Raw genomic sequence first — 16,931 nt, 5'->3', positions numbered from 1 at the left:
AAGAGATTGCGTGCCGAGAAAAAATTAGGAAAGCGCGTGAAAACTTCGATAAAGGTTTACCTATATAATTAAGCTGGGAGAAAATAAGGTCATATGAAATATCGTATTAAAGATGTGAGACGGGATATAGAGAGTTTACAAACAAAAAGAACCATATTGGATACCTACATGGAATACTGTCCTCATTTTTATATAAATACTATCTATTAATTTATTTAATTCTTTATTGCACACACAAAAGAAATAGAGATACATACTCGTTCATCTCGCCATTTCTACACTTATTGATGTTAATACAAACTTGAATTCTGCTTATTAACGTTTTCGCAGCTGAACTGTTTTTAGCAATAAAAATTATAGCAAGAAGTATGACCACGAGTTTTTCGTGATAATTCGTCCAGGAATAAAGCGGTGGGCAAAAACATTATATTAAATTTTAAAAATGTAGTAGCTGTATACAAGTTAGTAACTCCTATTTAACTTCACTTAACATGTTTAACAAATATTAAATAGATAGACCGGGAGATACTGACACAAAATTTCGAGTCATTTGTAACAAGGATGGCGGTTCTACAGGGGTCTTAGTACGCAATGACAAAAAGAAAAATGATGGTGTGAACGCTGGTACCGGTGGCTTAGTCGCGTGGGCGTTTGTCGAACTCGTCGGAAAAATAGCGAAAGTCAAACGATTTGTAACACAAAAATTTTAGAATTTACCGATAGCCCATAAAAAAGTAGTAGGCGGTAGTGTCATGCCATACTTTTCCGGTGTGACTTACAGCCCGCCATACCGACGCGAATGTGTTGATTTAAATAAAACAATCATTCAACCATTTGTACCAGGCTAACTTTTGCACAGGTAACTATCGTCGTGCAGCCATTTACGAAAATCGCCATGCCATACTTTTCGGACGATTCCAAATGGTCGCCATACCGCCGAAAATCTGCAAAAAATTTTTATTTCGCCAAACTTTTTGTACCAGTATTGCATTTGGATTTTTGGAGAGTATTTGATAAAATGTGACCATTATTATATTTGCCATACTTCTAGTAGGGGGAAAAAGTGCTGTCATACTTGAAAACTTAATTTATTATTAATTTATATAAGTGAAGATTTCCAACACATAGATCTTTGAAATTTTGTATTTATATTTGTTGATCCTCAAACTTACAGGAAAAATAAGTGCCATACTGTTACAAATCGTTTGACTTTCGCTATTTTCCGACGAGTTCGACTAACGTCCACGCGACTAAGCCGCCGGTACCAGCGTTCACGTCATCGTTTTTCTTTTTGTCATTGCGTACTAAGACCCCTGTAGAACCGCCATCCTGTTACAAATGACTCGAAATTTTGTGTCAGTATCTCCCGGTCTAAGAGGCAAGCTCACAAACTTCCTAGCACACACCAGCAACTCAATTCAAAACACTAATAATAATTAACGTCCCTAAAACTTCGCTTAAAACTCAAAACGTCGTTACAAAGATAGCGGTATTTAAATTTCGAACTACACTTCAGTGTTGCCAGACTATTTGGAGTGTTGCCAACGCTGAATAAATGAACACGGATGAAAAAAACATTTGTTGCTGAGCTATTGTCTGTGTTTTTTCCGGCCACGGTGACAAGTTTTTCTATTTCCATTACAAAATAGATAGTTAGTGCTTTTTCAATAGTTTGAACGTCCGTTACATGATGTATGGGCGTTGAACAAAATAGTTTAAGGCTCCATAACATGCTTTTAACTAGTTTTGTTTCATTTTATTTCCAAGTATTAAGCTTAAAGATATGTATAAGAATTTCAAACTCACAATTTCAGTTCTCATTTCTATAAAATTCTCATTTGCGAGCGAGTAAAGCTTTATCTCTGTAAAGGTTCCGCAACAATTGCTTTGTAAAAATTCACACGTTTCACTGCTTTTGACACTTTGACAGGTACCCGAGATTACACTGACCCCTTTGATATGCAATTCAGCCGTCTTAGAAGAAATCTTTATATATTAGGTATTTATGAAAACACTAGCTTTCCACCCGTGGCCTCACCCGCGTTATTACGCGTAGATCTTTTACCGCGGCAAAAAGTAGTAGGTATATGTCCTCTCTAGCTTCCGAATTATCTCGAGACCAACACAAAAAACAAACAAGCCAGCGAACTTTTGAATTTGTACTCAGGGTCTCTTTGTGATTCCTGCACATCACAAACAAATATAGGTACCTATCATTTTTAAAGACGTGTTATGTGCAAGATGATCAAAGAAGACAATTATCCTTTAATTACAAAATAATCTAGCTTAGGATTAATCGGTGTAAATAAAACTTACCTCTCAACACTTCTTATAAAATTAAACACATATTTAAGATACAAGAAATGAATTATAATGCCTAAACTATTAGATTATTTTAACCACCAACTTTTTTAACATTATTGTTGAATATCCTTGACCTGGTCCAAATAAACAGGATCCTCTATTTCCATTCGTTCCCAATTAAGTTTCTTTATATAAACTATCACATCTTTAATATCAACATCAAGCCTTACTATCTTCTCGTACATTTTTATATGAATGAATAACGCCTGGAACCTATCCATGTATCTCTTCATAGTCGTATATAAGACACGCTGTTCTTGCTTTAAATGTTGCAATATCGCAAAGCAGAACCCTAACCTATATCGTGGAGTATGTCTATATTTCGTTTGTAGCAGCTGAACATATGGCAATTTATACCTCGTTTCATAAATGAACTGTTCCATCAAGCGGACTATTTTATTCTTCTGCCTTGCAAACTTCTTTGCCTCTGTTGGATCAAAGTATATTTCTCTCCGATAATTCACATTCGCAGGCAAGTCTCGGATCTCTTCAAATCTTCTTGTTTCCACTGCTATTTCGTCTTTATCAAAGTCCAGCAGAGTTTTGTTTTTCTTTTCTAATATAAAAGTGACGTCCATTTTTAGTTTCCGCTTTTCGTATTCTTCTTTAGTTAAATAATTTTCGTACTCATCCATCTCTGTAGTCGCGTTTCTCGGTTCCTGCGTTACTTTTTTTATATGGCCTTTATCGGATAATAATGATGGAGTGACAGTTGGACCCATTAAATCCGATTTCGCTGTAAAAACTCCATATAGATATTTCTTTATGTACTCATCCGGCCTTATATCAAATATGCTTGAACTTGTTATTTGTAACACTGAAATATATAATAAATTTTTAAATTGAATAAATTATAATACTATTATAAGGTTACGACAATAGTTCTTCAAACTTACTCGTAACAAAGAAAATTAAGGGGCACATTTTACAAAACAGCGTTTCTTTAATCCCGCATAATCACACTGTAATTAAATGTTTAACGAGAAAATTTAGCAGTAAATTAAATTTTAATCCTATATAATGTAATTACATTTAGAGACGTTGATTTAATGGGTGTTGGAGCATTTATCGAGCAAGACCTTGAGGCGACGGTAGTAAAATTACGTCTTTTAAAAACAAACAAAACATATAATTTCATACGCTACAACTTCAAAAACGTTGTATACTTGAAATTGTATTGTAGATTGAATTGATTCGATCCATATTTATATTCTATTTTTTATCCCGGATTAAGTTGCACGCTATCGGAGTGATGATAAGGGCTAGAGCTTTATAAAAAACACTAGCTGTTCCCCGCGGTTTCACACGCATTACTGATGGTTTTAGCGTGATGAAATATAGCTTATAGCCTTCCCCGATAAATGGACTATCTAACACACAAAGAATTTTTCAAATCGAACCAGTAGTTCTAGAGATCAGCGAGTTCAAACAAACAAACTCGTCAGCATTATAATATTAAATATAGATTAAACAAAGCAAATTCAGTGTCATTCTTAGAAAACCTTGAAGCCTTATTTTCAGTTGATGAATGGTATAAAAACTGCGAAATTCGCGCTTCGCTTGAATACAGCACGTTAGTCTTCCTTAATTAATACACATTTTAGTCAAAGTGATAAATATACGCCTTAATGTCTTGAAGCATCGGGTTCACAAAATGAAAGAAGATTTTTGAAGCTGCGAATTAATTTTCGTAATTAAGAATTTTCCTTTATCTAATTATACGCGAACGTGATACGTTTAATAATAAAATGGTGAGAGGGATCGGCGTTTGAAAAATCTATATTAAATTTATTAAACCAGCTCCGACCCTCGTAAGTTATTTCATCTACACTAGAGGTATATTATCTTCTTATATATAAAAATGAATCGCAAAATGTGTTGGTAAGCGCATAACTCGAGAACGGCTGAACCGATTTCGATAATTCTTTTTTTATTATATTCCTTGAAGTACGAGGATGGTTCTTATGAAGAGAAAACGTAAATATGTACCACGGGCGAAGCCGGGGCGGACCGCTAGTAATATTATAAAGAGGAATAGGTACTTTGTTTGTTAGTTTGATTGTAATGAATAGGCTCATAAACTACTGGACCGATTTTGATAAAATTTTGCACAGATAATCTTTAGACCCTCAGAAAGAACATAGGCTACCTTTTATTGCGAAATATGTACTACGGGCGAAGCCGGGGCGGACCGCTAGTTTTTTATATGAAACCACTTCATTCTATCAAATGGTGTTATTTTTAATACAATTTAAACAATTTTACAACAAATAAATAAGGCAAACGGTTTTCTACTTACCATTTAATTATCCACCGAATTATACACACTACATAATATAATCGCAATTTTCCATACATTAAGAAGGCTCCATCCATTACCAGGAAGTCTAATATTTCTTGCCAACGTCAGCTTGTAAGGAAAAATAATATAAATTACACAGAGAAGGAAAATAATACATTTATTATTTGTAACACGAAAAAAATCTTGTAACATCTTGCGCTGTGTTCATCAATTTTGTTCCATGATTAAATTACAATAAAATAAATTAGAGAATAAAAAAATTTATGAAGAAAAGACAAAATTTCTCTCTCATTAAAAAATAGACCTAACACTTGTAGAGAACATACATATTCATATCTATCAAATGAAAAATCAAATAGTTGTCCAAAACATTAAACCTATATAAATTTTCCTCAAATTGTATATTCAGGATTGGAAAGGATTAAATTCCGAAAACATTCCCTTATAAAATTATTTACCTTACAAATCTCTTGATACCTTAAATCCTTCAACTTTTCTGTCTTACGCGGAATTATTATGAAAACTTATTTCGTTTTGTGAAGTTCTCTGGTAAAAGCTTTTTATATTAGCATAAGAGAATTTTTACTAGAATAGTATTTTTTCGTCAAACATTTTTTATGATTAGCTTAGGATTTATACAAATTAATTTATTATTCAGATTTATTATGCAAATGACTTTTGAACTTTATTAAGCTGTAATCTATATCTACTTATATTATAAAGCTGAAGAGTTTGTTTGTTTATTTGAACGCGCTAATCTCAGGAAAGGATCCGATTTCAATAAATTATTTCGGTGTTAGATAGCGTATTTATCGAGGAAGGCTATAGGCTATATATTATCACGCTAAGACCAACAGGAGTAGAGCACTGTGGGTAAAACCGCAGGGCACAGCTAGTTACTTTATACTATAAAGATTTGTAGTGTTGTACAACACTGATAAAACGCCTAATTCTTTCTGCTTGATGGACTTTACTCTTATTTCTATACGATTGATTTAAGAACACCTTCTTTATAACTCTAGTTAACAGTTTTTCTTTTATGGGTGTGTAGGTTGACTTGGAAATAATTTTATAAAATAATAATAACAGTTGAAACTAATTATAGTTGATGAAGTTTGGTAATTGGTGAAGTCCCGCGTCCCCTTATGGGTATCGGGCAAAGAAGTTTCACATCTGACAAATAGGATAATGCCGAAATTTATTTATCAATCTCAGACCTTTTCTCTCCTAATTTATTGTAATGTAGGTTACTAAACAGTTGAAATTGTGAACGTTACTATCACTTATACCTATTATGAAAATATAATAAAGATTGCGTAAAATAATCTTTAAGCATGCCAAATTAATACTAACTTCTATTGACAAGTAACCCGCTGCTTAATAAACAGACAAAAATAAAAGAAACAAAACTTTCCGAGAAGATAAAATACTATACAATCGTAATCCGGCTAACAACGTTCAACGTTGCGAAAATATAAAAAATAAAATATAAATAATATTAACACTTCATACTCCCCGCTTCATTATGATTGAATATTTTCCCACTTTAAGCCAAAGTTGAAGCGGAATGTGTTTAAAATAACTTTACCTCATTTTTAATAATATAAGAGCTTAAACTGAAAGATAAATGCTTGTAGAGATTTCATAAAGATTTAGTTCTAAGCTCTTTAGCGAAGAAATATCATACTGGTTAGTAATTTTTAGAAACCGAATTTGTGTTGTAACATGCAGTATGTTTACATCAAAATAAGTGAAATGGATTTAGGTGATTTATTTTTTAATCCAGTTAACATTCCAGTTACGAAATCCAATCAATGCATATAAATTTAAAATTTATTTGTACCTAATGTCGAACTAACAGGTTTTTATTAAATGAAAATAAAAGTGTATAAATGAAAATGAAAGAAAATTGCGACTGTACCTCAGATAGTCAAAGTAATAAGTACCTAATTAGTCTTGGTATAATTTTCCTAAATAATAAATATTATCAAAGGATCTCGGTTAGTTAACTCGCGAAATTCACATAGTTCAAGCATATTATTAGGTACGCTTTAAAATTTGTATTTAACTTTCGTAAATTACTGACTTGATAAACAACTAATCAAGTAACAATGAATTAAACTTTTTATAAATCAATTCACTACAAAGGGAATAAAACAACACAATATAATATAACCTCAAATAAATACCGCACAATCAAGGATCATCCATCTTGATTCAATTTTTCCCATAGTGCATGACGTTATCGGGGCTAGCCCACATCCTCGCGGAAATTGGTTCAGTGAGACAGTTTGAGGCCAGCTCAGACCTCAATGTACTTGATATTGAGGGCTTTAGCGTTAATTAAGGTTGAACTAATTATGGGTAATCGAACCTTTTCTATTGTTGCGTACTTGGCGTGTGAAGCTGAGAGATATAATGCTTAGATACTTGTAGTTACATAGTATTTGAAAATTTCCCTAACCTTAATTCGTTAGTAGAATCATTTGTTCTACTAGTAGTACTAGTTTTGATATAAGTATATAGTACTTGTTAAGGCTAGTTGTATCTACCATGTTGGATACAAAATACTACGGACAAATCTGTATTTCTTGTATTGTTTGTTATGATAATATCGTAATTTAGTATGGTTTCAGGTACCTAATTTGTCACGAATCAGAATAATAGAAAAACAGACAGACAATATTTGTTATAAAAACTGTTTATCAGCATTCAAACCTATTATTTTCTTTACAGTTCACCTACAACTCGAAGATTCTGCACTGCGAGATTACGTGCTACACTCGCTCATCGGCAGCTCCATCAGGGGCAACTTCACACCGACCAGTTTCACCGACAAGCCTTGTGACACTCCCCCCTACTTCATCCCGAAACGTTCGAGAAACATTCGCGAACATTCTAGAACTAAGTGGCCTAGTGACTATAGGACGAAAAGTGATTATTATTTTAAGCCACGTTACAGAGCTACAAGGTCTGTGCGGAGTAAGGGAAGGTTCCATAGATTTCTCTCAGCGGTTGTTGTCAGCGGTCCGCTGGAAGGAAGAAGTGCTGTAGCGCTGAGGTGGTCTGTGGACGCTGCGCGTTTAGATAAGGAGGCAACTAGTGTTGTTTTTAGGTGAGTTTCACGGATTTTTTTATTAGTTTAGACTTTAGATTATAGATTGATGTATCTTTTCAACAATATTTTCTTATCCCATCTGGAAATGAAGAAATCATTTGATTACTAATTCAGACTGCCGATAACTTCTTGAACAAATTATAAGATATAATTTTGTGACTTTATTAGCAAGAATCTTATTTTTATTCTCAAGATTTTAACGAATCATAAATTTCTATCAAAGCATCTTTTAACAATATCTATTGCATAAAAATTAGATTTCTGAAAGAAAAATTTCTCAATTTAGCTCTTCCGTCACTTAAAATCTCTTGAGTCCTCTTCAAGATCCTGGATAATAATCCACCACATGCATTAAATCCAACCAGATTCTAAAATTACGAAATAATTCCCTCTAAAACGTGTTCGCGATGAATAATATCATCTGTGTCTAAATTAATCCTCTCGTTTCATCAAACGTGCAGGAACCGCTAATCGCGTCGTTTATTTGGACGAATGTGGAGAGCCCGATGAAGACAAATGAACTGGTGACAACTGACAGTGTGCTTTTACCGTTAACGGACGTAGTTAGGTGACTCGTATAAAATTGTTGAGATAAAGGTACGGCACCTGGATGGGGAGTAAATGGTTAAGCGTTTTGATCCAAAGCAAGCCTTGGTAAAAAGATATATCTAAATTGTAACGTGTTGAATTTGACTTGATTTAATTGAAGAATTTGAAGGATTATGCTCGTTGGTTATGTTAACACGTGGTGAAGTGGGTCTTATAATCTAATAAGAATCAACGAAATTAGATGGAAACACATGTAGCCGATCATCTACGTGACCACATCTTATTATGTTTACTAGTATGTACTTTATTCAACATACCTTTCTAATAACGAGACTTCATTTAAAGAATTAATTACTATACAGAAGGCAAAAAACAAGTTTAAATAATAAGTTAAATTCTAATGAACGTGTAAAATAATTTAGGAGATAAATAGGCACGTGTTTCAGTGTTTGCAACGTATTTACGTAATGTTCATATGTAATGAGGCCTATTTAGCACCAAAACATCGCGATAATTGTGCCGAAATTTGTTTAATTCAATGTTCACGACAGAACACAGAGTTTGCTCATTTCTAAAGACATTCCGCAACACAATACAACAAGAAACGGTATGTATAGGCACGACCTTAGATTTAATTATCGCAGAACATTGAATAGAGACAGTATCACCTTCTCTATACATTTTTGTGATGCCCGAAATTCAATTTTCCCAGCACAAATTCAACGATGAAAGGAGGTTCTGAATTAAAATCAACTGTTTTCATTAATCTTTGTATACACAACCGTACAATTGGATGATGTTTTTGTTTCGTTTCGCTGTCAAGATTAAAATTGTGTTTGATAATTTCATCAATCTGTTCGCTGAAATATTGTGAGTTCGTAGGTTCACATGTATTGAAAGCCTGCCTTTATATAAGACAATTACATATTGTTTTTTTTTGAAGGCCGGGCTATCACAGTAATTATTATAAGTACCGATAAATTGATTAATTTAAAATTTATTTTCAAAGTGACTCAATCTTTATTTATTCATTTTTTCACAGATTTTATTTCAATCTTTAATAATTGGTTTATGGCGCACTAAATTATGCCTACAAACTAATTACTTAAAGTTCCCAAACTCAACGAACGTCCGTCATCCGAAAGTTGTTATACATTAGTAATTAACATTACTTAGCAGTTATCGCCCATCTTCCTCAAAGTCTTTTATAACAGAGAATCTTTTGTTGCTGATAATGAAAAGTAATTTACAACTTCCATCGACACACAGTATCTTGAATCAAGACCTTAATTAACTTAAATATATTCCTAAACAAAAACTAGTGTTAAAGGTTAATTATCCCAGATTTCCAAAGTAATTTTCCAGGTATTTCTACTTCCCAATAATAGGAGGCATTTTTCAGGCTCGGCAAAAAATAATATCTTCTTTACATTTTGCAGAAAGCGTAGCTTACACACACCTCTATATAAATGCAATTTACAGCACTGAAACCGCATTCGATTTGCCTGCCCCACATTGTGGGGGCTCTCATCTAACAAACCGCTAACATACTGTAAATATTCCACAAACCACTTTAACGTCTGTCTATGAAGGTGCGGTAACTGCCCTAGTATCATGACCCAATTCTGCCTACCATCTGATTTTATCTCACACTAGCTGTGCCCCGCGGTTTCACCCGCATTACTTCACTCCTGTTGCTCTATGGATGGGCTATCTAACACCGAAAGAATTTTTTAAATCGGACCAGTAGTTACCGAGATTAGCGCGTTCAAACAAACAAACAAACTCTTCAGCTTTATAATATTAGTATAGATATCCTTACGCTATTCGCCAAATAATAAACTAGCTCATACAGACTGCAACTTATCCCGTCCGGTATCCGTAAACTTACAGTACATCGTCCTAGTTGGCAAGCCTTGCCTGCAATCTACCTGCCAAATAAAGAAACGGTACCAGCAAGCCAAATGTGTGCTCCGACTGCCAATAAACCAGTTGCAACGGGAACTGTGATAACTTCCTTTTATTTATTGCCTTTCATGTTCGCTTTGGATTTTTAGAGAATTTTGAGTTATTGTAAATGTGAGCTCGACAACGGATTATCTTCTATAGTAGGTATCTGTGAAATTCTTCCCATTTCTTCTCCTATTAGCCAACTACCTACTCATAGTAATAAATTTTCTCTATATACAGCCGTCATTGACTTTTCACGTACCAACACTTAGAAATAAAAGCGTTAACCTAAAATACAACTTAGCGGTATACTTTTGTAACTTACAGATCGGTCGATATTAGATTACACAGTACACTATATTAGCACTTCAGTGCAAAAATATCATATTTAAGATTTCCTAATCTTATGTTTGACAAAGCATAGATAGTGCTCGATAAATAGTCATAGAGATTTTCATATATTATATTTACATGATCCATAAAAACTACTTTACTGCTAACTTTAATGACTTTTTCGTATAACGCAGAGGCAGATGCAACTAACAGGAAAGCATTTTTTTGATTGAAACATAAAATACAAAAATAAATAAATCCATCACAAAGTTAATATCTGTAAACAAGTATACATACAATGTAATTTATCCATTAAATCATCCTGAATTTTTACAAAATCAAATCCTACAATTTACTTAAATTATACATTTGATAACATGACTTAGAACCTTGCTGCACGGTGACAAAGCTGAAAATGGATTAAGTCGTCAAATGAGTTAATTCTTCAACCTGATTGACCCTGATCCGTCCGATTTGGAGTGATGGATGATTTCGACCTTCGCATTCCATCAAATGGATTAAGAGAATGTCACTTTAGAGTATTTCTGTACTCGCCCTGTATTCTGTGTTAAGCTTATTCGTGAATGATTAATGCGAGCTTTGTATAATGAGGAAAAGCAATGTACTGTTCACTATTTTGTTGGATTAATAGGACGTAGTGGTTATATAACAACGACCTACTCGTAGTTTTGCTTCTTCCTATATTAGGTATATCAGTAAAATATTACGTGAAATAATATTAGTTATATCAAAAAAGTAAAATATTACGTTGCATTTTTCTAGTATACAGGTGTCCCACTGTTGGTATACTAAGCTCAGAGGAGGTTATAGTTTTGCATACGCTGAGTTCGTAAAAAATACTTATAAAATTTCTGCCGCATTTTTTTTTGAAGTGAAAACTTCTTTAGCGGCGTTAAGCACTTTTTCTATAATGGGTATAAAATCTTAAACTCGCGTCAGGACACGTGACCTGATCGAAAAAGCGTAAGACGGATACCATTCCAAAATATCAAACATGCTCAACGTTAATAATCAAGTTTTCACTTCTGCCGGCACTCCCGGAGTGCAACCCGTCTTTTTTTTCGATTAGATGAATTCTTAAAACTCTATGTGTTCACCTCACCTCACCACCTCACCACATAACAAGCAACCCGCCCAACTTTCCCACCAGCACGTGAGCCTATCGTTAATAAAAATAAGATTATGTTTTCATAGACTAAATGCTCATATTAGCGAAGCGGTATAATATGCCGGATGCGCGAAGCTAGAGAAGAAAACATGGATTTTCAGGAAAAATTTAGCAAAAAATTTTTACGCTACGCTAAAATTGAACGCCCCCGCGTACTGTCACAATACAAATCTAATTTTACAATGTAATATTTTACCTACATACGCCCCCAAGAATAATTAGAATGACATATTAATATATTCACAGTAGTTATAAGATTAGGATTACTTATTATTATAAGATTAGGGAAAAATACTTTGTTGGATTAAAATGTATTGTGTATTCGAACTACTATTTTTTCTAATATTGTTATAGAAATGGGTATTGGTCACACTGCCAGTACGTTGATCGTTCCATCGTTTAAAATGATATAACATATTTTAATACTAATTAGAGACATGAATTTCCGGTATTTATATCGTTATATCAAAAATTAAATAGGTGGAAATCTTACTCCACATACAATAATATATGTAGATATGAAAGAAAACATTTTCACATATCTACGTCATAAATGAAATGATTATTTCTTCAGATATCACGCAGGCCATTACAATATCTTGTTTTTTTTACACACAATAAAGCACATTTTGGTTTGACAAACAACATGATTCTGTATCATCATATTACTTACTTATTCAAAGCAATATAGAACCTTATTGCAATATCGATAAGGTCTATTTTCGAACAATACACGTAGAGACATTACTCGATTTTTGCGTTTGTACCTTCAATCATAATTTATATTCGGGAACATCTCTGTGGTTTGTATTTTTTTACAACATAATATTTTAGATGGCAATTTTTCCTATTTTATACGAAAAAATGTTGCTTAAACAGATTCTGTGAATAATATTATCCTTTATGCTTAGGATTGATCATAAGTCCGAATGTTGATTGCCCTAGGAACATTGATTTATGATGAACACTAAAACGAGTCATTCCTGGGTTTAGTTTCTAATAGAAATGAACATGGATAATATTATGATAATATAATGTGAAATGATCAGAAAATGTCATTATTATTAATACTCGATCGATCTCGACACCTCACAAAACTTTTTTGTTCAATATTATTAATTTTGAACAAAAAAGTTTTGTGAGGTGTCGAGAAACACCCGGTTGGAACGAAGTTACTAAAAAAGCTGACTTTCTTTCTACCGAAAAAAGTGTCGTTACAACTTTTCGTGAGAATTTTTTTCTGTCTAGCCCCCTTTCACAACGCGCGATAAGGAACTTCGTTCCAAAAACTACTATTTCCTTATTTCTATTCTCTAGCTATAGAGTTACGAAATATGCATTGAACTTAAACATATCACGTATTATTATTTCTCTCTGGAGTGAAATGGGACGCCTGTATACCCTCAGTTAACTATCCCCTCAGATTGCCTCCGGCTATGCTCTCATTAACCTATTATAACTATTGTTTATATGAGAACCACTGTATATTTCATTGACCAAGTACAATAAAAGGCAATTGATGTATAATAATTTATCTTTCTTCATAGATTCTTCTTGCTTTAATACTAGTCATTCACATTCGCACGAATATGCAACCCTACAAGTGTAGGACGACTTTTGTGAATGTTTTTTTTTTATACACAAGCGCAAACATTATACAAATGTTCGCATGCAAGTGACGCGGGTAAAAAATGTATAATGAAACAAAAAAAAATATTTTTAATTATCCATTAGTGACAACCCTACTCTATATTAGGCATAAATTGTGAACGCTCACGCTTAGAAGCTTTGTTTTAGTTCCGTTTCACATGTGATGAGAGTTAATGGTGTCTTAGCGGTAGACTTCAAGTATTTGGAGGCTTCAGATAGTTTGATACGAGAATCTTTTAGATTGTTAATGGAAACAGCGGGTTGTGGCTCCATAACAAAATATTGACTGATTAATTTTTGCGCCTTATATCCGTATGAATTAAACGTAATTTTATAGCATTCTAATGCTTCATAAATGAGAAAATTTTAAAGATTAGAAAAAAATGCATCTCGTGATCGATATTTTGTTTAAAAAATAAAAAAAGTTTTTAACCGAACTACCTTTAACCTCATCAGAAATAAACTGAAAATAATCAAACCAAATTCACATCCAACAGATAATGCTAATCAGGTTGAAGATCGACTCAATCCATTTTCAGCCTAGTCACAGTGGTGCAAGGTTCAAAGTCATCGTCGTTTAAGTAAATTGTAGGCTTTCATTTGAAAAGAAATCAGGATGGCATAATGTAAAGTGCATTAAGAAATTGAGAAAAGCGGATCAATATTACACGGTGATGTACAGAAAATAAAATTTATTGAGATAAAATTAAACGCCATAAGCTTCACCAATTACAATGTTTTCTATGGGACTATAGTAGAGCCATTTTAATAGGCAACATTTGACAGTTCAACAAAATTCAAGAACGTAACCTAGTAACGACGACATAGAATAAACATGATATTTCGTTTTGTTAGAACTGCACATTTGCTTGACTTTTTTCAATTACGACTACATATTTATAATAATAATGACCGATACAAGTCATTTTAAGATTTCATTTTACTGATAAACCATTCTAAACATAATAAACAATTTCTGAATTGAAGAACTGACGTCATTACAATTTTGTGTCAATAAACCTTTTTTCTTTTTAAATACCAGAGACGTTACTATAAAAATCGAAATCTGACATCTAGAATCGAATGCATTGATTACTTGTGAATAAAAATCATCATAAATTAATAAATTCGATTGACAAATGTTTCAAATATGTATCGATTAATTCACTTTAATCGATGTTTTTACGCAGGTTACCTCTCTTCGAAGATAAAATTGATAGACGTCAAATGTTGCCTATTAAATTGGCTCGACAATACGTATTTATTTCATTTGAATAACTATCCTATTAGTCTATGCTACGTTTTGCAGCGCCACCGTAAGAACGAGGCAACAAACAACTGCATTTTTCACGACCTATCCTTAAAATACAGAAATATATATTTTGATTTGAAAGGTTAAAGTGCATGAAAATAGGGCTATTATAACAAACTTCAATACACAGAACCCTGGCGCTTCCGACTTAATAAGTTCAGTATTGGTGTCGTAAGTCTCGTAAGTTCGCCGTAAAGTTTCAACCCGTTCCTGTAAGCGAACCGATAACGGGGAAACTTACTAGTTCATCTTGTTAACCGACTTTGAAAATAGCGGCTGAATAGTTAGAACATAGCGGTTTATTACAAGATTTTTAGAATTTAGGTAAGCTTTACAGCATACCGGCAATAGCAGGTTCAGATATTCAACTACACACCATAATTTTGACAATAATAAGATATCGCATGCGTTCATTTTTCAGAGGCAACTAATGTGTAATTGTAATGTTTGTTTACTAACATTGTCGATGAATTAGAGTCCTATAACAAATATATGTAGAGTTTAATTTCATTTAATCGGTTTTGTAGTTTTGAAACTGTAATTTTGATTCTGATAAAGTACCCTACCCAAAGTTTTGCAAGTATTTCAATGAATACTAGGAAGTAAGATCTATAAAGCTAAAAATACTTTGAATATTCGACTTTTCTTCGAAGATGTGAAACTCTCAAAGAATGGTCTTAAAAGTTTTATGTGGCTTGTGATTGGTTATAAACTTTTTATATAAATATAACGTGTTCTAATTCATTTCTTTGTTTCAGGTTACGATATAGAAAAACAACGAGTACCACCATTTACCAAGTGTTCTTTACTAAAAGTTTAAGATTAGGTGAGTTTTATATGTATTTAATGAAATTAAATATAAATCTAAGTATATTTTTGTGCATACATGACTAGTGAGTAAAATTTACATAATTTCCTATACCTACATATTATAATATTATGTTCACATAGAAATGTTAGATTTTCGAAAAAAATATATTCGCTTTAACGACTTAAAAACAATCTATCTCTCCCCGTGTATTTCTAAACGAGTAAAACTATTACATTTCCATTTATCATTGGATAATAAACGATTATTATTACGTACCTACTTTAGGTACTAAGAAATTCAAGATAATATATTCAAAATAATACGATTACGTCTGGAGATTATTTCGATTACACGAACTTTATAACAACATTACGTTGGGGATAAAGGCAAATGACAAAGTGTAGGAGAATAATATAACTTGGTAGAAGCTGATACAAGTTCTCATAAAACTTTTTTGCTCTTTATGCGGTGAAAGATCGGGATAATATTGGTTGAAGTTATATTTTAACCTTGGCCTAGTGGGAAGGTGTCGTAGGTACATTAATCATATGATGTTATTCTTTTGTTTAATATTAAGCATCTTGGTTTCAAATATTTAGATTAACACACACATCTAGATATCTGTACTAAAGCTACTTTTAAACATTTTCTGTAAATAAAATATGGTACGATTAAAATAATCAATGCTTGTTTGAAATACGCCCGAAAGTATATTTTTATGATGATTCTTTTTTTGCTTTTCAGGTTTTTTTTTCATTTTGATGCACTGATAGGAATATAAATATCAGCTTCCTCAGTCCGAAATCCTGACATTTTAGTCAGTTTTCACCGACAATCTCACCTAGCATCACTCCAACTAGTGCTAGCTACTTAACTAACTTTAACAATATCTCATACGTATAGAAATCTCTCAAGATTTCCAAAACCAGAAAAACACGTAACAACAAACGACATTAATAAATTAACTCGACATATTACAGCGACTCGTGCAATTTTTTGCGCGCACAAATTTTTCAACGACTGCCGTAACTTTTCCCTTTGATATGTAAATACGTCATCAAACGGAGCGACGTTTGCGTTTGAAATTTTTATACAGTGGCACTTCACATTCGCTAGTCACGTGCCATATAAACGGAAGCCTGCAAGGAGTATTTTGGATTTAAAAGATCTTTGTATTATTATTTTCAAAGATACATTTCTTCATGGGCTCTCGGCACTATGGGCAGCGTTGGACGAGTAGAGGCAATCACGATAGTGTAGAAGGCCTGAATGTTTATGTTCCGCCGTCATTGTAGATAATTTATATATGTATTATTTATTCGTACGCCGTAATGACCGCAAACATTGATGATC

General features: G+C 33.0%; 1 protein-coding gene across 1 annotated transcript in view; it reads left to right on the top strand.

The window, feature by feature from the left end:
- The window catches only part of LOC149483757 (uncharacterized), a 190,310-nt gene that overhangs the window by 105,678 nt on the left and 67,701 nt on the right, over window positions 1-16,931 (top strand). The window contains exons 3-4 of the mRNA XM_089702006.1: window positions 7,403-7,781; window positions 15,526-15,593. Of these exons, the coding sequence (XP_089558132.1) occupies window positions 7,403-7,781; window positions 15,526-15,593 (447 nt within the window). The remainder of the gene's footprint in view (window positions 1-7,402; window positions 7,782-15,525; window positions 15,594-16,931) is intronic.

Source organism: Colias philodice, chromosome 12 (genome assembly GCF_061535455.1).
Source record: "Colias philodice isolate Cphi_HAF_F1 chromosome 12, ilColPhil1 Martin Lab GWU primary, whole genome shotgun sequence".
Classification (NCBI taxonomy): Eukaryota; Metazoa; Arthropoda; class Insecta; order Lepidoptera; family Pieridae; genus Colias; species Colias philodice.
This window is presented reverse-complemented; position numbering and strand designations above follow the sequence as displayed.